Below are 23,819 nucleotides of genomic sequence, written 5' to 3'. Positions count from 1 at the left end.
CCGCCCCCCCCCCCCCCCCCACACACACACACACTTCGACAATGGAATCAGACCCTTTTGAATATTTTAGCACGGACATGGAAATGTTTGGTCCAACAAACGAGCCCCTCAGTACCTTTACATTTTTTTTAAGTCACTCTGATTGTATTAAATTGTAAACAAGCCATCATGAATTTGACCTACAATACAAAGATCATGATTTGTTTGCAATTCACGAGTTCAACTGAGTTGAATTAATGATATGTGACAACAATAAAATAAATTTGATGGGAATTTTTTCTATAGACTTGATTGCATGATATTTTTTATAAGTGTTTTCCATCTAACAATTCATGAAAATGATTTTTTTAAGATAAAATATATTTTTATAATACTTTAAAAAAATAAGAGTTGCTTGCTTCCAAACCCTCATGAGATACATAAGCTAGATCGGTGGTGGACTTTTCCAAATCTAGCACTGATATGTTACCATATTTCCACATGCTTTTGAGAAAAATCCATCAGTGCACCTTTGTTTTCATGCCAAAACTTGGAATATGTAGAGCCATAAATGTAGACAAATTAAGAGGGTGAGATCGAAAGTTTCTACCAAGTCAAACAGTTGCAGGCACCAGTTTCAATGTTTCACACTGCAATAAATAAGAGTCCATGTATACTTAACAAACCCATTAAAATTGACAAAAGAAATCATTTAGGGTATGATTTAGAATTATAATGGTAGGATTTCACGTGTATTGAAATAGTTTTTGTTATTATGGTTTAAAAATTTTAAAAACAATAAATTCTAGTTTTTATAAACAATATTTCAAAATTATTGAAATAAAATACAAACAGTAACATATCCAGGATGCAACCAAGCAATCATAACCTTAATTTGAAGTCATTCTTAAAAAAACGAATCCACTTTTTTTCTCTGTTTTTTTTTCATTTCTTGACATCATCAAGACATCAATATGGCAGTGGAAGTCAGTCACGAAAAGTTTGTGGTGGGTAACTACAGTGACAGGAAGAAAAAAAAAGGTTGCATAATAGTAGATCACCAGTTCTGGAAGAATCTATGCAGAATTCACTATATATACAAGTTTTAGGCATACAACAAGCTACTCCAACATCACCCCACTAAAATATTTTCCCAAGTTTTTCAATTCCCATAATTTACTCCATGGCTAGATCAGTTCCCATCCTTGCTTCCAAATTCGTCACTCTCTTACTCCTCTCTTCCTTTGCCACAATCTTGGTCACTGGAGACGAGGATCATGAATTTGTGAGAAGTTTGGACAGGAAGCTACTAGGGCTCAAGAAAGAAAAGCTAAGCCACTTCAAGTTATATTGGCATGACATCCTTACTGGCCAGAACCCCAGCGCCGTCCAAGTTGTGCCACCGCCATCGAACACATCAAGAACAGCTTTTGGGTTAGTGAGAATGATCGATAACCCATTAACCTTAGGGCCTGAAATGAGCTCAAAGTTGGTAGGAAGGGCACAAGGGTTTTATGCACAAGCGTCGCAACAAGATATTGGGTTATTGATGGCCATGAACTTCGCTTTTATTGAAGGTAAGTATAATGGTAGCACTATTACTGTTCTAGGGAAGAACGCAGTGTTCTCGACGGTGAGAGAGATGCCGGTGATCGGAGGAAGCGGACTTTTCCGGTTTGCTAGAGGTTATGTTCAGGCGAGAACTCACAAGCTCGACATGGCCACAGGAGACGCTACAGTTGAGTATAATGTCTACGTTTTTCATTATTGATCGTTGTTCTTTTTTAACTCTTTTTCTGGGTTTTTATTCAATTATTTGCTTTAATTTATGAGGTACTATTATCTATCTATTTCCAATAATAGTGAACACTTCTGATCATTACTTCCATGTTGGTGGGGAGAATTAATTGTCACTGTCGATCGGTACTTGTAGTGTTTTTCCTTTGGGAATTATTAAAAGACAAAAAAATAAAAATAAAAATCAGTATTGATTCAATTTTATTCTATCTGGATATGATCCGTGCATGCTCCTGAGATCCATCAAGAGGATGTGATGTGTTGGTTATTGTTGGTCTTGATTTTTATTTTCTTAACAATTCTCCATTGAATTTAGACCAAATCTTTAAAAGAAATACCATTACAGAATACCAATATATTTGATTAAAAAAATAGAAACATAATTATAAAATAATAAGATAATTTTTTTGTAAATTTTTATACTTTCAAAATCTATCCTTGTTATATTTCTTTTTTTATTCAAAAATAAAAATTAAATACTAATACAACACTAGGGCTCTAGTAAATATATATATATAAAAAAAAAAAACTAAATTTTTAACAAAGACGCGGCGGCGAACGACGTTGACAAAGGGTTTTTAAAACCTGCAACTTGCGTGTTTTCACCGACACACTCGGTCTGGAGAGTTAAAGTGGATTGATACTGGGAAAATGACATCATTTTGTTGGCAGACATAACCATGAATTAGGGGGAAGTGGGAAACACGTGGCAGTATGAATTACACCTCGGATTCACTCGATTGACATTGCAATTAACATCATGAGCCTAGTCTGGGCCTCACATTATGGGCCTCAATTCTACCTATTTCTCGAGTTCAGGTTGGATCCAGTCTTCTTGGGTCCAATACTTAGCCTCCCAGATTAATTTATATTTCTGTAACACCTTCAGCCCCTCAAGGTCCAATTTTTTAAGGTATTTTTTATTTAAAAATATGTTAACATAATATTTTTAAAAAAATATTTTGTTATTAGTATCTTAAAATGATCTAAAAAATAATAAAAAAATTAATTTAAAACTAAAAAAAATTCAAAACACAATTGGACTGAAATATCTAACGGATACTAAATCACTTCACTTCTGTTTCTTCTATAAAGGATATAGAAGCACAATAGATTCCCAGTTATGGCAAAGTAGCAGCCGGTCCATGATCTATGTAATCATAGCAACCTTGAGCTTTACAAACATTTATTTTTCTCTGTGCTCTTTTCTCCTAGTAATATGATCTCGAGTGCAACACAAAGAACAATCATCAAGCATGTTTGAGCTTTGATTCGAGGATCCATCTCCAAGAAAGTCGAATAATTCGATCATAATTAGCAAATCATCTTCAATGTAACGAGATGCTAATCATTGCTTAAGATCCTTGGCATGTAGAATTCTTACAAAATGTATGGAATATTCACCACATTCCCTCTCCTTCATCTTGAAAGTTCGTAGTTATAAATTGGCCAAGGAATTTCATTAGAGTTCGGTTCACCTGGGAAGAAGAAATCTCATGTGGACCATCAAAGATCATGGTAGTTACAAGCTTGCAAATGGGAATAAATGTCGTGTAAAATGTATATAATCATCATCACTTCATTGATCGTGTTGATGATGCCGAAAGTGGATCAATAATCAGGAGTTTATGGGTTTAATAAAGTAAAGTGGATTTTAAATTATCCCTTAGGATGCTAATACATGACATCATGCTTTATCTTCAATGAATATAAAAAATAAGCACCTCAAAAGCATAGTTGGTAGAGCTATTGTGACTCATTCGAGAAAAGGTTTATATTATTGAGTCTTTAATTAGATTAATCCACACGTCATAAGTTCAATTGTTTTAATATTGTTATTTTATTCTTTTCATAAATAAATAAAAAATCTTTAGAGAGTTTTGATTAAGCCAATTGAATCATTAAAAATTCAATTAAACATCAAGTTAAATTTTTTTTTTCTAATTCAATTTAAAGTTTAGACTAAATTAAATTTTAAATTACAAGTTTTCGGAGTGATTAATTACTATACTCGAAAGGAGAGCATGCATGTGAGAAATATCCTAATTCCTCGAGCAGACGGCATCCCATTATTTGTACCCAACAAATTAACAAACAATTATAGCTTTAATGGTACAAAAACCAGGAATATCCACACCCGTTTCCTTGCAATGGCTTTAAAGAACTCAAAGTAAATAGATAAAGCTAGCAAAGCTGATGTGGACCACCATGGCTATACCCACAACTTTCCCAATAAGATGAACCTTCCATATTTTTTTCACCAAGTTCCATGCTTTTGCTTCATTATTCTCCTCATCAACCCATGTTATGCTCCATGGTCGGCTGGAGGTAGTACTTTCCAATCTTCAAGATTCAGCGGCGGTTTGTTTTTATATTTTAAAATAATTTTGATTTAAAAAAAATATTAATTTAATATTTTTTATGTTTTTAATATGTTAATATTAAAAAAAATACTTTAATATATTTTTAAGTAAAAAAATATTATACATCATAATACCAAACAAAAAAAAAAAATCTTACCTGTAAAAAAAAATACACGCTTTCTTGATATTATCTTGATGGTTAGGCAAAAAGGGAAAGTATCTCTATAATCCAAGTAAAAAGCTACACATCCCACCATTTTTTTACCCTTTCCATGGTTGCTGATGACCTTTTAGTAAGTATTAACTACAAATAGAATTGCTAATCAATTGCAAGAGGGAGTGTTGTGCATGCTCTTGTCTTAATTTGCACAATTATCCGCCATCTCCTCCCTATAAAAAACCATAGTCACGTCTATCAACTTTCTTCCTGAAGCAAAAACCAGCTCACTCCAGAAAAATACACTTCAAGAATTCAACATCTCTCAAGTCACGTCTCTGCCACATAAGAAATCCACATCCAAAAAAAAAGAAGCCATATTCTCCGACCATGGCTAGGAGCTACAATAACCACTCCTTCTTAGACTATATTTCCTGCTTCTCCATGCCAATCCACCTCTTCCTTTTTATCTCCATCCTCTTTTCCATTCTATGTCTCTCATGGTACATAAACTATGAGGACAAGCTAGAGGACTTGTTCAACCAAGTGAAACTGTTCCTCATGCTTTCTCCTGTAGTTTTACTCCTCCTTGTTCACTGCCTGTCTAGTTGTTTCCCAGTTTTCTTACCATTTCCTGAGAGGGATTCGCTTCATAAAGCTGGAGGGTCTCCATGGGGCGTTGCTCTTTTGCTTGTTTTCCTCATTTTCATGATCTCTTACCAATCTTCCTTTCATGAACGTTAGTAATTCCCTTCGTACACAAAATAATGTTAATTACAGTGTTACAAATGTACAAAGAGGGTGTTGTGTGCTCGCTATAAGAGGTGGCAGCTTGCCTTGTTCATCATGGTATATAGACAAGACTTGCCTTTGTTTCTGTATTTTTAATCAACTTAATTTCATGTGCTTTTGATATGCTGTTGCATTACCAATTTGTAATCAAATTTCACTTTATGAGTTCATATGGCCAGTCTCATCTTAATTGTTCTCTCTCTATATATATACCAAATTGATTGTGCTACTCTTTGCCAATGATTTTGTTGAAAAATATAGTATTTACTTTCATATAATATTCATCAAATTCAAGTTCATATTTTCCAGGATCTAAAGTTGGAAAATATAATATCAAATCATATTTACTTCTTTATTGGCTTGTTGATAGTCAAGGATTTGTAGCAAATCCCAAGTCTGGTTTGAAGCTTGTAGGCATGAAGCGGTCCATGATGAGATGTGTGGTCACAGCCCACCCCTGAGGAAAAGAGAAGGAAAATGGCATGAAGCATCTCTTCTTTAGACTGTAACATTTTTCTGTTTTCAACCTCAAGTAAACGTACCAAACAAGAAGATTTGACACACTGAGTACAATATAATCGTTAGGCAGAGCAGCTGTGTCTCCGCTTCACATGGCAGGGGGGGGGGGGGAGATGGCCCGAGAGGTGAAAAAATCTCACTATCTTGTGGTTCAGACGACACCCTACTCCCTTATTCTGTCTTGTTAAAATGTGGTAGACATGGAGTAGCGAAAAATTATAGCAATAAGCTAGAAGGCTTGGGTTAAAATAGATTCGAGATTGCTGAAAACATTTTCATGGAATTGAAAGACCCTCTACCTCTAGTTATGAGATGTTATATATTTCCAGACTTTTCTTGTGCTACTTATTTCTAGGAATTGGCATTGGGGCAGAAGGCATTGGATTGGATTCCCATAATTAATTATAGCAATAAGCTAGAAGGCTTGGGTGAGACATTTTCATGGAATTGAAATACCCTCTACCTCTAGGTATGAGATGGTATGTATTTCCAGATTTTTCTTGTGCTACTTGTTTCTAGGAATTGGCATCGGGGCAGAAGGCATTGGATTGGATTTCCATATTCAAGTACTGAAATACTCATACTTAAGCTCTCCCATGCTAGATTGTGTTCTGAACCTCAAATTAAAGAGGCTCAGACATGTTGCCAATTTCGAAGAAAACACAGAAAATTATGAAATGGAAGACCCTCTAACATTTTCAGGATAGATTGCATTAGTTTCTTAACAGCATGCCCAGGAAGAAAGTAGCTAAGCAGGCGAACGATCATGATCCTGTTATGCTATAATGAAAATAACAAGAGGGCATTTTCACTTCATCAAATAGGTTAAAAGTTACACCATATCTAGTAGAAGCAAGCTTGCATAAATTCTGCACCCACCCTGGAAGCATGCTTAACTATGCTTGGACAGGAGTGCTGTCAAACTAGAAGATGAGGCCGTGCAGGGAAGGCTGGTAAGATATGAGGAAGACAAGAAGCAACAGCACAAAAGCTACACCCCAAGGTGAGCCTCCAGCTCTATGGATGGCACCAGGCTCCGACCCTGGAATAGGTATGCTAAACTGGCTGCCTGCAGACAGCAAATGAACAGCAATAATCAGAATCAAAGGAAAAATGACCAGTAACCTTTGCAGCATCTCAGATGCTGTGGCCATAACCGCATCATAAACTACATAGCCCAAGAATCCACAGATCAGTAATGTGGCTGTCATTAGGAGCCATTGTTCCGAGGCGGTGAAAGTTGAAGGTCTTGGTCTTGGAGCTGAGACCATTATGAGTAGAAGAACAACTCTTTAGTGAATGATGCTTGCTTGAAGTCGTATCCAAAACACCAAGGCTCGATCGAGGAGTGACTGTTGCGTGGGAGAATATAATACATGGATCCTTGTCCTTTTATGGACATACTATCCACTACCTTGTTAATTTAGTGGTAAAAACTATTTGCATCTCTGACTCTTGTCCTATGCTCTAATTTCTTATGGGGTCTGTAAAGATTCACAAAATCTAGAAGCCAGATTTTGAGTCTCCCAAAGTCCCATGGGAAGGAAGGCATGTGATCATCAATTCAAGTAAGCTCAGGTGATGGTACTAGTTAAATAAGTTACTATTAACTAAAAATAATCTCAATCTAAAATCTTATATTATTATAGAAAATCTTAAAATTCATTATTATCTTATATTTAATTTTATTAATTAAATTAAATAGATTGTGAGATTTAAACTATTAATTATTTAATTATTAAAAATTTAATATCATGTCAAAAAATAATTTCAATTAAAAAATTTAAAGTTAATAGGCTTGAAGTCATTCATCTAATCCAAATATGTATCTGTTAAACTATCTAATTAATAAAAAATTTCTAAATCACAAATTATAGAGAACACTAAGGGACTTGATAAGTTAGCTTTGCCACAAAATAAGACTCATTCAGCATTAGTAGTTTCCTCTAGAGTGTTGAATTATTACCATTACCGTTTAGACTCTACACGTTGTTTAGAAATTTAATTTAATTTAAAGGTTTTAATATAAATTTATATTTAAAGCTATTTTGAATGAATTTTAAATAAAAATTGATCTCTAAGTATAGTTCAAAAATAAATTAGAAATTAATTCTCAGAATGCTAAATTAAAAATGAGATATTAGTATTAAAATTAGCTTCTCAAAATACGCATCTGCTAATTTTTTTCTTAAAAGATCTTTAATGTAATAAAATAAAAATGATAAGAGTGATATAGAAAATAAAATCAAATGAGTTCTATTTATTTATCAATTTAATTTAAGTTAAACGTTCGTCTTTCATTCAACAGTACAATCTAGAACAGAGGTATTTAATAATGGAAACAAAGTTGTGACCTATTAATTAATCTTGTATTAATACATGTCTAAATTTCATTAATTTGTACTTTAAGCGGCTATGAGTTTAATACTTCCATGAAGAATTTGTGGTAGCGAGACAACACTTAGATTTATTATTCCTCAAGACTCCATTATTGAAGCTGTAAATTATTCCCAGACATAAGTCATTGCACACAAGATAATGTCTGGCGTACTTGAAAGCATAGCTTAAGAGGAAGAGAACTCAGAATCTTCATGAATGTTTTGTCCTTGAAACTGTGAGATGTGATCTCACCAGGGCTCTCATCACCAGCAACGGTCCTTCTTCATTGTTCCCCTCGATAAACGACAGTAAATCAACCCGAGGCTATAGGATCTGCTGTAAGATCTCCATCTTCCATTATCGTAGAGCAAGTGAGATATATCGATCAAAATTGAAAAAGCAGGAATATTTAACAAAGTTCATCTATTAACAAAAACTAAGAATAACAGTAAGGAGGGAGATACTTGTTCTTTAACCCTTCTTGAAACCAAAACCTTAAGTTCAAAACAGATATCTTTGGTGTTTTTAGAGAAAGTTACGGTAGAGAGAAGAAAAAAGGAAAAGAAAGAAAAACAATTCCCTGAAAACTTTTCTTTAAATACTTAAGTTAGTTTGTTGGGTTTGGATTGAGTTTTGGGTTTAGGTCTGATGGGTCAAGAATAAGGGTCTTGTAGTCATCATCGCCAAGAACAGCATCAATAGATGATGAATTCTTCTGCTTCGGTGAGTTTATGATGGAAGAAGGTAAGGAAGCCATTCATCCTATAACAAGTTTGCAATTGTCTAAAGCATTTCTTTCTCTTTCAAGGTATTGTTCTAATCGCCTAGAGAAAGAACCTTAAAAAATAAAGTTGGTGGCATTTTCTATAATTTCCTCTTAATTATAAATATACAAGAAACATGGAACCTGTCAAGTCCTGGAACTGATAACACATATTTGGAGCAAACAAAGGTGGAGGCGGGATTTGCCTTGTGTTTCATGCTAATATAAATGGATTTATTTTCCTGAATAGTAATTTGCTGAAGCTGAAAAGAATTACAAAAGATGTTGGACAACAGCAAACATACACACCATTAAACACAAGATAATGTCTCAGTGTAGTTTAAAGCATAGCAGGTAGCGTGCTTAAAAGGAAGCCTCAAAATCTTCTTGAATGTTTTGTCCTTGAAGCAGAAAGATATGATCTCACCAAGGATCCACATCACCAGCAATGGCCCTTCATTGTTATCCCCGCCGATAAATGACAATAAACGAACCGATCCTTTCTCTGCTGAAAATGGTGAGGCTGCAAGATCTTCGTCTTCTGTTATCTCAGGATATGCCATTACAATAGCATTCATATGGAGACAGTACTTAACAAACCATTTTGAGAAGCCTCTCTCCATGGTATAGACTACTATGGATTGATCAGTACTTTGGTCATGAGACATATCAGGGGTGACAATACCTCTGTTCAAATCATCAGGATTTGGGTTTCCTGCCAAAACCCCAATAAAATGCAAATGCCTGTCAGACTCTCCGAAGTACCTGAAATTTTGTTCCTGCCAATTCTCAGGAAGTGGAGGCCTCGGAATTGTCTCAAGGCATTCCTTATCAAGCAAGAAACTGAAACCATTCCCCATAGGACTAATCCAATGAACAGCACCATTCCAAAAGACGCCATCCGCAAAGTTGACAGGTAAAAAATCAAAACTTTCTTGGCTCACGCAAAGCTTCCAGTCCTTGGTTTCAGATGAGAACACATAAATCTTAAGCTCTGAGGTAAAGAATTGAGTGCAAACAACCCTGTAACAAGATGATTCCGAAGGATCAAACACCAACTGAATCGAATCAAAAAATTGTCCATCGTCAGGTGGTGGAGGTAGCACTGCAAATTGCCTTGTAGTAGGATTGAATATATAATTTATTGGTTGAGACCTCTCTGGAAGATCCCGTCTGCATTTAGAACACAAAAGCAAGCCATTGCAGGACTGAGAAACATAAATACATCCCGGGTTATTGCTGGGGTCAAAATCAAGAAAATCATAGGAAAAGTAAGCTAATGATTTCCCATCAAGAGAAACGTATTTGTGGGTCGGTGGTTCCTTGGAAGAGAAGGAAACTCTGAGGAGAAGAGCTGAAACGGTATGGGGATTGAGGTGAGTATGGCGGGTAGCAAAACTTGTGTTGGAAATGATAGAAAGCCATTTCTTGGAAACTAACTTGAATCTCAGGACCGCTTTTGGGGGCACACGCAATAGAATCTCAGTGACGAGGTCATCATTACCAAGAACAGCATCAATGGATGGTGAATTCTTCTGCTTTGGTGAGGTCAAGATGGAAAAGGAGGAAGCCATTGATCCTACCATCGATCAGCTTACAACTGTCCAGGGAAGGATTTCTTTCTCTTTTCAAGGTACATGGACGGCAGGCACATTGTTTTCAAGAAAGAAACACCAATTACTTTATTTAGAGATTTAATTATTGTTTAAATCGCCTGAACTAATCTAACAGATAAATTCAGTGGCGTTTTCAATATTTCCCTTTCGTGAAAATACAAGGAACAGAGCCCTACATGTCATGTTATGCGCAAATAAGGTCATGAATGACAGAATTATAGGGTGTCATTATTGAGAATGACAATGTGATCAAAAACCTTCAAAAAGAATCCACAGAATAATTAGTCACTAAACCAGCCTGACCAAGGTCTACTCGAAAACCTAGCTCAAGTGAGATTTTAATTTAAATTAAAATAATATTAATTTAGCCAAACTAAAGTTTTAAATAAAAAATCTTAAAAATAACAGCAAGTTTGTTTAGTGATGCAAATGTTTTTCAAAAATGTTTTTTAATTAAAAATATTTTTTTATATATTTTTTAAATTTCTTACATCCAACACGTTGAAAAACACATGGAAAATAACATGATTACTAGGTTTTCTTAGCTTCCTTGAGCGACATGAGGATACACCAGTAAACTACCTGTCGTTTTCTCCTAGAAGCAAACTAAAAAGCCGACGACGTTTCAAATCTCCATTTTATTCTCACACCGCAACAGTCCTCATTGAAAAGCCACAGAAAACAAGAGCTTGGGTGGGTCACTGGTGAGAGGAAGCAAATGGAAGGGCCAGAGATATCTTCATCAACACCAACAGAAACGATCAAGACCGGCAATAACGATGCTTTTAAGCCACAAAAACCACTGTTCAGGCCAGCTCAAGATGACACTAAGCCTCCACTCAAAGACCCAGTAAGTAATCCCTCTCTTTCCATTGCATATGCACACACACAGAGAAAACCATAGCTCGGAGCTTGTGGTAACACCTTTTGTTTTGGGTTTTTTAAATTTAATGTCAGATTCTGAGATCAGACCCAATTGAGACTGAAGAAGCAGTGCTAAAGCTGCCTCCTTTCCCATTTTGCAAATCAAAATGAGGGGCTTAGTCTTGTTTCTGTTTCTGGGTTTTTGGAATTGAGTTGACGAATGTAGACTATGATGATTTTGTGATTGTTGACATGTTTAGTGTTAAATTGGGGATGATTTGTGTATGTTGGCTTGGAATTCATGGTTTATTAGTTAAGCCTTTTTTTTTTTTAATGAAAAGTGAGTAACACTTTCCTGCAAACCCCCCCCCCCCCCCCCAATTTCTCATTTTCGTTGAAGGTAGGTGTATCATCAAAAGAAAAATGTTTTTTTTTTAATTATCTTGAAAAATACTCTTCAAAACATCATTTTACTTTTCATGTTTTGTTTTTTTATGTAAATTATTAAATAGTAATATTTAATGTTATACATGTTAATTTATATAATTTATTTTCTCATGACATTGTCAATAATATACTTTTTCATGTTTTAAAAGTAAATTACTTTCGAGCTATTAAGCCGGTCTTAGATAGGATAGATGCTATTCCACTAACTTTTAAAACAATAATTCCATTAAATTTAGACGCCATTTCAGCACGTAACTTTCACATAATGTACCATAGCACAGCACTTTTTACACCGATGCATTGTTTAGCGTATGCTAATAAAAAGTTTTTTTTTAATATCAAAAATAATTTTTTTTTAAAAAAAAAAACATTTTAATAAATTTTTAAATAAAAAAAAATCACAAACAGGTCGAAAACACAAGGGAGGGTCGAAAAGGAAACCAGATCTGACCTCACCCAAAACACAAGGTCTCAGATCATGAATTTGCTATTAATTGAGAACTACATTTTAATAGAACAATTTAATAAAAAAAACAAAACAAACAAACAAACTCTGAAGTTGATAAATATTGTGTTATAAAGTGTATTTTAAAATTATTTTTTAATTAAAAATACATATAAAAAAAAAATTAATATCATAACTTTAAAATTATCTTAATATATCTATAAAAACATCTATCATGCAAAAACGCTCTTCAAGTCATTTTGTTTTTTTAGATTTGAGAAAACTTCACCTTAAAACACATTTTGTAAACCTAGATATACGAAACTTCAGCTATTTCATACTTTACAAAAAAATGTATCTAATTTAAACTTGAGATTTATTATGCATATCTCAAATCTTTTAGACTTCTCAAATCATTAAATAAGTCAGCTGGTTTGTATAAATAAAAAAAAAGTGACTAATAAATATGAACCCGCATGGAAGTGTTTTACATTTTCATTTCAAAATAATCTGAAGTTTACCATATAAGCCTTTTAACGAGGGAGCGAGGATATGGTAATCATAAATATTTTGTTCAGTACATGTGAAAAATAATGATAAATTACTAATATGAATGTTTAGCATTGAGCTTCAGATGAAGAAGAGGGATCTTCGGTAATCCTTGGGAACTTTTTTGGCAAACTAAACACAGGATCATCACCGGCAAATCCTTGAAATGCCCTTCCTAAAGCATACCCGAGAGCCCTGGCTACAGGAACCGCCACTGCATTCCCAACTTGAATGTACCTGAATTAGGCGCCCAAAAAAAAAAGGGAGTTCCATAATTATTTGTCAAATTATGACTTCTACATAGTACAAGTGACGGCTAACAAGAGTTGATATAGAAACTAGCCCAAGCTAGGTTTACAAACCCAAACGATTCGGCAAATCAGTACACACGACATAGTTTACTTAATAAGAACCTAAAAACCCGATTTAATTTTTAAAAAGTAATCAAAATGATATTTAAAAGAAAAGGGTATTGAAACGATACTCAACCCATTAAGGCTCAAGCATTGAGCAAAGGTGATGGAAGAGACGTTGAATAACTCTGTATCATTGCAGATCTTCAAAACTTAATATGTTAACATTTAGAAAAACCACTAACCTTTCTTTAATAGGTCCCCAAAGCTGATAATAATCAGGAAATCCTTGTAATCTTGCGTTCTCTCTAATTGTTAACACTCGATCTTGCTCAGGATGCATGATTGCCTGATTATGAGGCTCAGCACGGGTCACAACTGTTGGGACAGTTTCATCCCACCATAAACGAGCAAATGGCCTATTTCACAAGCTCATAATATTTATTAAACCCGAAAAAGAAAAAAAGAAAAACCCTTGCTGAACAAAACACATAATGGCCAGATCCTTACTTGGAAGAACTTCCATTGACAAAAGTCATCGCATAATCAGGAACCTTCAATACCAATAAGTCAAAGTAATATGAACAATGAGAATACATTAGAAGATTTATATAAAGACAAGTAGAAAGCATCCAAAATACCAAGGGTTTCCCTGAGCTCAAGTATTGCCTTGGAACTTCCGGATCCCACTCCACCTTCTTATCAGGTCTTACTCGTACACCAGGTAAATCCCTAAAATTTCCTCCCTGATCAAACAAAATTGTCATTAAATAAATGACACGATGATATAACAGTGATTTGATTAAAAATAAATAAATAAATAAATGTTAAAGAATACCTTTCTCTTCGGGATTTGACAAACTCGTTGATAGTCATCGTCATTTAGTTCAAGAGGACGATGATCAAACAATAAATCATTTAATTCTAAACCTGCAAAAAAAATTAACAATGTCGCCTACATTATATTGATACATTACATAGCGATCAGAACACAATCCTAACAAAATAACAAGAAATCCACTCACCCATTTTCTTCAATCTAATCATTCGTTGAAATTCTGTTTTAGGAGATACACCATATGGCATCTCATCACGCTTTTCATCGTTCGCAACCTGATTACATTAAAATGAATCGAACATGAAAATGTTTTGAAGTTTACAAGATATTAAATTAAATGAACGAGAAATATAACCAACCGCAGGCAGGTCAGATATTGCATCCTCTAAAAATAATTTCCTTTCTAATTGAGGTTTAACACCCTCCTCGTAAGCCACTGTATTACCCTACATGTCATGAGCAAAATTATTTTAATAAAGATAAAAAATCAAAAACATAAATGATATGGTATTAGTTGTTAACTAAAATCTATTGTGATTAATATGAGCACTCGTACCTCAAACTCTAGAGGAACAACACCCCTAACAAGAACATCATGGGTGGGAAGAGGATACTGTGGCAACTTCTGCAAAACATAAAAGATTTGATTAGAAAAATCACAAGTACTTTCGAAGTAGTATGAAAAAAATATTATATATCGTACCTCAGTAGCGCAAGCACCCCATAGAAAAACTCGCATACGAAACTGTGGAAGACCATATGCCCCGGCAGCCAGCATACCCAACCGAGCTTGGTATTTCATACTTACAAGGCAACCCATGGCATATCGTCCTAGAAATCCATCAGCAAACTTCAGAAGGTCAACCACATTCTCCATCAGCACAAATTTTGGCTTGAGAAAGTCTACTATGTCCATAAAAACAACAAGCTGCTTGTTTTTTGGATCCTCCAAAGGATTGTTAACATTCCTAAAGCGATTGAAGCCACTAATTCCTTGACAAGGAGGTCCACCACAAATCACTTCAACATCTCCCTAAATGATATATTTTGACAATGAATCAATCAGCAATGCATATAAACCAGCTTAAAATGTGAGTTAAAAAGCTAAGTAAGCTTACTGGTAATGGCAGAATGTTTGACTTGTAGCCGTGCACGACAAACTTCTTTATAGCTTCCCGACAATTGCTATTCAAAAACAATTGTTCTTTTTAAAGAGGAGAAAAATTAAATGGCAACATATAAATAGAATAAGCATAGTGAGTAGTCTAATTGCATACCTCAAACCACTAATTGGTTCCCAAGTGTCATAATCAGGTCCATAATTTTTCCAACTAACCTACATTGAGCAAATTCAAGGAAAGCAGGGAACAAAGTAAGAAAATAAAAGGGTCAAAGCGAAAGCAATTTGAGTTCTAATACATGAAAGCACGGAGTAGATTGGTTCTCCAGCAATGTCAACACTATTGCAAACAGGCTTGGAACTTCATGAATGTCATAGGCGAAAATTGCAAACACGTGATTAAGCAATCATCATTATCTTCTTGGTCTACTCATTATAAATATCAGAAGATACCCTCTCACTCAAATATGCATAACCTTCGACTGAGTTTCTGCTTATCTGTTAAAGATATGCCGATACAGTAAAAGTTAACCTAGTGTTTATTGTTAAAGAAACTCCAAAACAGTAAGCATTCTTCACTTCAAGTTGACCACGTGAAAGCTAACGTATATATACTATACGGTATAATTTTACCAGACCTTGAAGTAGAGGTCACGCTGGCCACCAATCTCCTTGGGATCTCCATGGCACACCTCAAGAATTTTCTCCACCTCGAACACATCAGAATCATCATCATTGTCACTGACATCATTGTTGTCGTCATCATCCTCATCCTCATCCTCATCATCCATGTCAAAACTATATTTTTGTTGTTTTTCCGGGTCATCATTTTTCACAAGGGAAAACCTTATGCAGAGTTTTTCCCACTCTTTCAGTAACATTAAGAAGTCTTCAGCAGTCTCATTTCTCACCTAATCCACAAAGTTTGTCGAGTTAACATTCAACATCTTGGATAGGGTGAAGCAGCAATAGAAAGTCAAAATTAAATATAAGAAGGAAAACCTGTGTCTCCGGATGATTCAACCTCAAGCTTTCACATGCATGCTTATTCAAGTCAACAGCCCATTTCTGCAATTAGGGAAGAAAAAAAAAAGTGAGACGTCGATTTCAAAATAGAGTTCAAGACAAGAAATGAAACCAAAACATGTGATTAAATATAGACAATGATGATTGTGGCAAGCAAATCACACATACATGAAAAGCAGAAAGGAGAAACTTACCGTGACAAGATTTAAACCAGACAAGTTAGCACCAAGACAAAGACCAGTAGACATTGCTCCACAACCAGAATACAAATCCAATAAAGCTACCTCTGATTTCCTACGGCCACTGGTTTCACAAACTTCATCACACTCAAACTTTACCCCAGCAGCATCAATATCACTGGATATTGTTGATGAACTCTCAGGTGCAGTTGTATTGTTTTCTACAATTTAAAAAAAAAAAAAGCAACATAAGATAAGAGCTTACAGAAGACAAGGATTTAAATTAATTTACCCTTGAATAGGAAAAACGTCACCTGATGGTAGCTTTACAAAGGTGGAGTATGGAAGCAAGTAAAGCATGTCACAATAGAAGTCGCAATTTAAGGTCTTTGCCCGCCTAGTCTCTGAATCCACCTGAAATGGCAACTCCAAACATTAACAATTTTGTGAAAATAAAATCAAATGAAAGGAATAAAATAGGGGAGTATTCATACACCGAGTGCCAATCTGACAATTTTCAGCTTCCGAGTAAGGCAGTCCAAGGGATTGTCATTTCGAATCTCAGAAAAGAAAACACACTTTGGATCCAAAATGTACTTATCTTTAATAATCTGTTTGAAAACATTATAGTTTTAAAAAATGAGCTACACGTCACACCAAAAATAATATATTATCAACCACCAAATATCCTTCATTTAACTTACCGTGTCAGTAGACCTATAGTACCATTGAGCAGTAAAATGTGGGGTCCTGTCTTCAGACTCGAACATCTCGATTATCCTACAAATATAGTCTGCTTCTCCATCAGAAGCCTAACAACCAAAAAGAAAATCGGTAAGATGAACTTTAACCAACGAAGGACTCAAACAAACTCTGAACTATATCCAAAACTCAAAAAACCAAGTGAAGAGCAAACTCACTTGAACATGCGCATCATCATAGAGATTATAGATGATCCCATCAACCTCTGCCCGTTTGTAATGACATCTAGCTTTTACTATCTCTTCAGAATCATCCAAGCTAGAAGAAATTGAATAAAAAGAGGAAATATAAACTAAAACATATATCAATGCCTTGGAGAAGGGAAGTGGAGAAGGGAAGAATGGCTGAGCAGAACAATTAAGCACGTAAATTACCTGTTTGAAGGTTTTGAAATTGGTGTTTTGTTCTTTATCTGAAAGAAAAAAGGGAGACGTAAAATCAAGGGTTAACTTAATTTCAACCAAAACTTTTAAGCAACTAAAATTATGTTCTCAGTCCTCAGCAAAACATAATTTAAATAATTTGTTCCCAAGCACGGCCTTCATTTAATGAATACTTAGCATTACTACATTCAATTTTGAAAACGGCATAGAACCCTATCCTAGACAAAATCCAACTGATTAATGTTTGATTGTTTTCTCAAATTAACTACTCAACAAAGCACAAGATGTTTCTAATTTCGACGAACATTCAAATCCAACGAAGATTTATGGAATCCCAAGATAAATATATAGCTTAATTAACCTCGTCACGGTTATTAAACATGACCGAGCAATTGCACACAGGAAATCCACAACCCAAAATTTGGTTCGGGTCGTTCAATGTTAAAACCCACTGTTCTCGAACTGATTTTAACAGGAAATCCACAACCCAAAATTTGGTTCAGGTCGTTCAATGTTAAAACCTAGTTGATTTCAGCAGGACTCGTTAGATATAATCCGAACTTGGCTAGGTCAAACATAAGATAAAAATTATAAAATTAATAGTTTTGATAGAATTAATTTATGGGGGCAATAACCTACGCCATAACCTAGACTCTTTTTCAAGTCATAAGAAATATAAGCATGATAAACATAGAAATATTTATAGCGATTATCAAAAAATATATAATCAAGCAGCTATCTCTATCCATGAAACATATTTACATATTTGCACCAAACACTGTTCTCGAACTGATTTTCTTTCGTATTTCTGCACAAAATAAATAAATAAAAAAGATAATCAGAAAGATATTGACCAGAACAAGCAAAAACCGTTACCTTATTAGCATATCGATGAGGCCATTTCTTTCTCGCTTCTGCATCAGGAACTTGATTTCCGACAAACCTCGCCGGCGCTCCATCCTCCTCCTTAGCCTTCTCAGGAGTCGGTATCTTCTTTGTTTTGCCAGATCCGCGCTTCTCCTTCTCTTTCTCCTTCTTTTCAGATCTAGAATCCCCGTTATCAGTCCCCATTTTAGCTCCTACTTCATCAATCGAGTTCGTATCATCCTCCTCTGCATCTAAGAGCACCTCCTCTGTCTCCTCCTTCTTCACTTTCTTCTCCCTCAGACGACTCCGATTCGGCGCTGTAGACTGCTCTTCCTCTGCTTCTTTCTCCATCAAACGACTCCGAGTAGCCGGTGTCGACTGCTTTTTTTTCTCCTTCAAACAACTCCGCGTAGCCGCTTTCGACTGCTCTTTCTCTGCTTTTTTCTCCTTCAAACGACTCCGAGTAGACGCTGTCGACTGCCCTTCCTCTGCTTTTTTCTCATTCAAACGACTCTGTTTCGGCGCTGTCGTCGTCGACATCATCTTTCGCGTTTTTGGAGGAGAAGACGACGACGTTTCTGGCTTTGAAGCTGTGCTGCGCTGTCGTTTTCGCGGCATGCTGGAGGAGGAGAAGGACAAGGAGATGAAACGGCAGCGTTTAGAGAGAGAGGGGAGGGTTTGGTTTGGAGAGAGAGAGAGAGAAGTGGGCGGGGTGAACTTTGAACACGAATTAAAAAGAAGGCAAAACAAAGAGAGAGCGGGAAGCGAAAAAATTGGGAGGGATTCGAGGGATTTGATTTTTTTTTCTAAAGGGGGCTGATTTTATTGTATTCATGTGTAGGTATAATAATTATTTAACTAAATTTTTATGTTAAAATATATATTAATAATTTTTTTATTTTTAAAAAATTATTTTTGATATTAGAATATTAAAAATATATTAAATTAAATTAAATAAAAAATAAAAATATTTTTAAAATACAAAAATATACCATTCCTAAAGAATATAAAAAGCTTGATTCATATCATGACTTGATTCTCGAGTTGAAAGTATTAATTTATATTAACTTAAAAAAATTATTTTAATCAAAAAAACTAATATATTTTATTTTAATTAATAAGTTCATAATTTTTTATAATATCAGTAAGTTATGGATGAATCAAAATATTTTATAACAATAAGTTAATTCAATTTTAATTTTTTAATTTTAACTGATTCAGCATGTTAGGCCAGATTTGTTTTATAAATCAATTGATAATTATATATATTTAAATTTTTTAATTATTATTTTTATTATTTTGATAACATGTATGTGATGGATTTTAATTTTAACCTTGTTTAGGGATATGTTTGTATCAAAGTTTAAGTAAAATTTAATTTTTTTTAAATTATTTTATTATTATTTTGATGTGTTGGTGTTAAAAATATTTTTTAATATATATATTGTTTTGATATATTTTTTAAAAAAAAACTTTAAAAACCAACTATTATTATACCAACACGTCATTTGTTATATTTTAATTTTTTTTTTAAATAATTTTATGGTTTTTTTAGCAAGGATGTTTTGAAAATAAAGTGGGTTTTGTATTGAAGGAACATCTAGGTTTTATTTTATAACATGGTTTAATCTATTTTTTTAGTTGAAAAATATCAAAAATAAAGTTTTTTAGGTGTTTTTTGATGTTCTAATTTTAAAAATAAAAACAAATAATTATATTAATATATTTTTAGTTAAAAATAACTTTTATAAAAACTTGCGATATTATATTACTAAACATACACTCTAGGTGGACATAAATTTTTCATTTAAATTGATAGAATATTCTTATTTGTTTTTTTATTTTAAAAGTGATTTAAAAAAAAATTAAAAAACAATTATTTATTTTAAATTAATATTTTTTTTAGAGTTTTTAAATTATTTTAATATGCTGATATAAAAAAATAATTTTTAAAACATAAAACATTATTATTTTAATACTTCGCTAAATAAAAAACAACTACAAATATAATTCTAAACAGCCTAAACTATTAACTTTTGAAAATAGTATAATAAAAAGTTTTATTGTGCTGAGTGACTATGATATCTTATTAGTGATTTTATAAATTCATCTTAAATATACATATATGTATATGTATATATGTAAAAAGAAGAGGAAAAATAAAATGCATGAATATTTAAAATATATGTGCTGATTTTAAAAATATTTATTTTAAAAACACTTGAAAAAAAAAGAGGAAAAATGTTTGGATGGACGGCTGGTAATCGGAGGCCAGAGGGAAATTTTCCCTTTTATTACTGGAAAGGAGGGAAATGTCTACAAGAAATGAATTTTAAGATACAAAGAGAGAATGAATTTTAAGATAGAAAAAGAGGGTGTTTAGAAATATAATAATAGTTATTTTTTAGAAATATATTAAAATATTTTTTATTTAAAAAAATTATTTTTAATATCAGCACATTAAAATGATTTTAAAAAAATATTAGTTTAAAATAAAAAAACACAAAAAAATAAATTTTTTTATTTAGTTTAAAATAAAAAAACACAAAAAAAAAAATTAAATTTATTTTAAAATGTAAAAAAAATGAATTTTAATTAACTATATTAGCAAACCATGCTACTGTGACCTCACGGAGTGTATTGTTTCTCTTTCCTTGATTGGCAACCACATTTTTTTAGATTTAAATATTGAAGCTAATATATAAAAATCTATTAAATTCATTTATATTTCTAGATTAAAAAATGAACGTCTAGTCATGTTACTGGAGTAAAAACGGAGAGCTGTGAAAATTTTATTTCTCCAGCAATGATTTACAGTGAGTAGAAAATTTAAATCCCACGGGCATGCACGTTGAGCTCTTTCCCAACCTGTTCTTGTTTTAGCTACAATATTAGATTGGTTATCTGCGTGATGACGCGAGGTACTTCTAAAAATATATACCAAATTATGAGATAATTGAAATTAAAAAAAAAACACTTTTTAAACATGCAATCATGAATTGATAACATTAAAAAAATATATGATACTTTTAAGCAATAAACAAGTAATATGCAAAAAACTTATTTAAATAATCTCAAATTTTATATAAGAATCAAATTATAAAATATAAAAAAACATCAATATAATATAAAAATTGTTTAAACAACTTAAAATAAAACATGACACAAAAAATAAAAAGCTCATAAAATCCTAACTTTCAAGCAAGTAGTGAAGTCCAAGAATAACTTAATTAAATACATGTAAAAATATTTTATATATTTATTTATATTTTTGGATTCAATGTATAGAGTAAATATGACACATGCTTTAAACACTCATCTTAGAATATAAATTTTTTCTTAAAAATAAAGTGATTTAAATGCATCTAAAACCTTTAAATTTTATTAAGTAAGCACTAACCATATAGTTTCCTTTCTCTGTATATCTAACACTCGTGTGCACGCGGGAGTGTATAGAGAAAAAAACTTTTAGATATAAATCATAAAATTCATACACGTATTTAATTAAAAAAACCCAGAAATTATCGTGTAAAGTAATGAAAAAAAATCATCGACAATAATAAGAAAAAATTGAGAAAACCAAGTAAAAAATAAAAATCAACATATTTCATATTGCAACACAAGTAATTTACCTAGTCATGTATAATAAATTCATCTATAAAAATAAATTTGTTATAGAAAAACACGTAAAATTTGCAATACACACACATAAAATCTATTGAACAATAATTGTTAAAAAAAAATAAAAATGCAAGATTGCATATAACACATAAAAATTACTAAACAATAATTAATAAAAAAACAACGTAAGGCTACACATATGAAAAATATTATAAAGAATCAATATTAAAAAAATAATTTATATAAAATCAAGAAAAAACCATAAATGAATCATACACACCTCTCTAAAAACTAAACACACTTAATATCATTTAAAGTAATCATAATCTAATTAAAACATAAACTATTTTTTAAGAAAAAAAAATACACAAGTAATGCATTTTATTCTTAAAAACTAAAAAAAAAAAAAGAACTAGGCTTGTGCTTGTGGACTTGGTAAGTCTTGACCTAATGAATTAATAGCCCGTACGCGGCCCTACAGTGCCAGACCCAGGAGCGAATGACATGACTAAAAAAATGATGTCTTCTCTCAAGTATAAGAGTGTTGAAGCAATAAATAACTCGGTAAAATCAGGGTCGAACAATAAAAAAGTTAACTATATAAATTATAAATAATAATACTAATAATGGTGGTGGTGGTGGTGGTGGTGTGGACTTCCAAATATAAAATTAATAAAAGGATAAAATAATTGTTAAGATTAAAGGATTCATTAATGGTATTTCAAACAAATATAATATAAACTCTTTTTATTACTTAACTGAAAACCACATACAAAGAAGGTTTCAATCAGATTATAAATTTTAACATGATTATATTAGTTATTTTATTTGTACAATGCTAATACTTGTAAATGTTACTAGGTATTTATAATTATAACTTATGATAACAACAAATCAAGTTCCTTTTATAGCACAGATATCGGTTATACTATATGATTTGGACTATGAGAGTGTCAAGTATTTGTTGTACCAAATGTTATATAATATAAATCCAGATCAGTCATTTAACAAGTAAGGTATTTAAAGTGAATAAAATAACAAATACAAAACATGCTAATATCAAACATTAAGATTCATGTTAAGTTTATACTATACTTGTTCTTATACCATTAGTGTAACCCTTTCGTGTTAAGTTTATACTATACTTGTTCTTATACAATTAGTGTAACCCTTTCGTCTTGACATGATAAACTTAACTAAACATAATGAAATAGAAAAATACAAATAAAATATAAGTTAACTCAGTAAAGAAAAGGAGATGAAAGACATAAATAAGGGATTAATGAAAGCAAAACTTAAGCATTATAAAAATATAAAGAAAAAGAGCAAGAATATGATCTTGATTTGAAAACCAAGATACCTAAATGTATGGCAAATGCCTCATTTTACAGGCTAAATTTTGAAACGTCATTGCTGACATAAGAATTTGATGATAATCCTTATCTTCTTGTCTGAACAAAACGTCATTGCTGACATAAGAATTTGAAAAGATAGTTTTTATGAAAGTTCTAGGAAATTGTTTCATCTTTCCAACATAAAAAGAATCGGTGCATTTGGACTTCTAAAACTCGGGATATGGATTGAACGCTAAACAATATCTAGGTTGTAGGATAGATCTAGACTTCTTTTTTTAATATTAATATTTGGATTTTCAAATGACATAATTAGGTTTTGGATCTCATAAATATTTTAGGCATATATCTTAGCTTTCTAACCATATAAACCAAATTGAAATACAAGATCTACAACTCTAGATATGAGCCAATGACCAAATAGTATTCCAATTTTGAATTGAATCAACATCTCTTTTCTAAGTGACACGACCAAAAGATTGATGTATTCTCCCAAGTGTAAGAGTGTTGAAGTAATAAATAACCCGGCAAGACCGGGGTCGAACCACAAGGAGGTTAATTGCACAAATTATAAATAACAATAATACAACAACAATAACAACAACAACAACAATAGTAGTAGTAGTAGTAGTAGTAGTAGTAGTAGTA

The 23,819-nt window shown here is 32.7% G+C and overlaps 5 protein-coding genes across 6 annotated transcripts; 2 read left to right on the top strand and 3 right to left on the bottom strand.

Moving 5' to 3' along the window:
- The first annotated feature begins 967 nt into the window (after positions 1-967).
- LOC105135008 (dirigent protein 19-like) lies at positions 968-1,948 on the top strand. Its single transcript, XM_011039681.1, has one exon. The coding sequence runs from the start codon at positions 1,163-1,165 to the stop codon at positions 1,748-1,750; it is 588 nt and encodes a 195-aa protein (XP_011037983.1). The 5' UTR covers positions 968-1,162; the 3' UTR covers positions 1,751-1,948.
- A 4,332-nt stretch (positions 1,949-6,280) lies between these two features.
- LOC105135007 (uncharacterized) lies at positions 6,281-7,117 on the bottom strand. Its single transcript, XM_011039680.1, has one exon. The coding sequence runs from the start codon at positions 6,876-6,878 to the stop codon at positions 6,531-6,533; it is 348 nt and encodes a 115-aa protein (XP_011037982.1). The 5' UTR covers positions 6,879-7,117; the 3' UTR covers positions 6,281-6,530.
- A 1,816-nt stretch (positions 7,118-8,933) lies between these two features.
- LOC105135006 (F-box protein At5g07610-like) lies at positions 8,934-10,367 on the bottom strand. Its single transcript, XM_011039679.1, has one exon. It carries the CDS (start codon positions 10,333-10,335, stop codon positions 9,061-9,063), a length of 1,275 nt encoding a protein of 424 aa, XP_011037981.1. The 5' UTR covers positions 10,336-10,367; the 3' UTR covers positions 8,934-9,060.
- A 630-nt stretch (positions 10,368-10,997) lies between these two features.
- LOC105135005 (uncharacterized) lies at positions 10,998-11,587 on the top strand. Its single transcript, XM_011039678.1, has 2 exons — positions 10,998-11,215; positions 11,323-11,587. The coding sequence occupies exons 1-2, from the start codon at positions 11,084-11,086 to the stop codon at positions 11,398-11,400; spliced, it is 210 nt and encodes a 69-aa protein (XP_011037980.1). The 5' UTR covers positions 10,998-11,083; the 3' UTR covers positions 11,401-11,587.
- Positions 11,588-12,564: 977 nt separating this feature from the next.
- CMT3 (chromomethylase 3) lies at positions 12,565-18,982 on the bottom strand. Of its 2 annotated transcripts, XM_011039677.1 has the most exons (21): positions 18,627-18,982; positions 18,208-18,581; positions 17,323-17,360; positions 17,107-17,206; positions 16,891-16,998; positions 16,681-16,797; positions 16,501-16,600; positions 16,202-16,407; positions 15,984-16,049; positions 15,620-15,892; positions 15,139-15,197; positions 14,980-15,046; positions 14,565-14,894; positions 14,418-14,486; positions 14,221-14,307; positions 14,049-14,136; positions 13,862-13,953; positions 13,665-13,769; positions 13,534-13,577; positions 13,269-13,442; positions 12,565-12,907 (listed from the first exon to the last, which is right to left on the bottom strand). In XM_011039677.1, the coding sequence occupies exons 1-21, from the start codon at positions 18,814-18,816 to the stop codon at positions 12,739-12,741; spliced, it is 2,856 nt and encodes a 951-aa protein (XP_011037979.1). In that variant the 5' UTR covers positions 18,817-18,982; the 3' UTR covers positions 12,565-12,738. The 2 variants fall into 2 exon arrangements, with proteins under 2 accessions (XP_011037979.1, XP_011037978.1); XM_011039676.1 differs by having other exon boundaries at positions 18,208-18,982.
- Positions 18,983-23,819: the final 4,837 nt, after the last annotated feature.

This window comes from Populus euphratica, unplaced genomic scaffold, assembly GCF_000495115.2.
Source record: "Populus euphratica unplaced genomic scaffold, PopEup_1.0 scaffold57.1, whole genome shotgun sequence".
NCBI classification, from domain to species: Eukaryota; Viridiplantae; Streptophyta; class Magnoliopsida; order Malpighiales; family Salicaceae; genus Populus; species Populus euphratica.
Note: the sequence above shows the minus strand (reverse complement) of the source record. Positions and strands in the feature narration are given on the sequence as shown.

Bases quoted from the DNA above. Each gene is read 5' to 3' on its own strand.
- LOC105135008 (XM_011039681.1), top strand. From the start codon at position 1,163: ATGGCTAGATCAGTTCCCATCCTTGCTTCCAAATTCGTCACTCTCTTA.
- LOC105135007 (XM_011039680.1), bottom strand. From the start codon at position 6,878: ATGGTCTCAGCTCCAAGACCAAGACCTTCAACTTTCACCGCCTCGGAA.
- LOC105135006 (XM_011039679.1), bottom strand. From the start codon at position 10,335: ATGGTAGGATCAATGGCTTCCTCCTTTTCCATCTTGACCTCACCAAAG.
- LOC105135005 (XM_011039678.1), top strand. From the start codon at position 11,084: ATGGAAGGGCCAGAGATATCTTCATCAACACCAACAGAAACGATCAAG. The intron at 11,216-11,322 runs GTAAGTAATCCC...ATTTAATGTCAG, and splicing joins AGCCTCCACTCAAAGACCCA to ATTCTGAGATCAGACCCAAT.
- CMT3 (XM_011039676.1), bottom strand. From the start codon at position 18,816: ATGCCGCGAAAACGACAGCGCAGCACAGCTTCAAAGCCAGAAACGTCG. The intron at 13,578-13,664 runs GTATTTTGGATG...TTGGTATTGAAG, and splicing joins TGAGCTCAGGGAAACCCTTG to GTTCCTGATTATGCGATGAC. The intron at 12,908-13,268 runs GTTAGTGGTTTT...CGCCTAATTCAG, and splicing joins TGGGGACCTATTAAAGAAAG to GTACATTCAAGTTGGGAATG.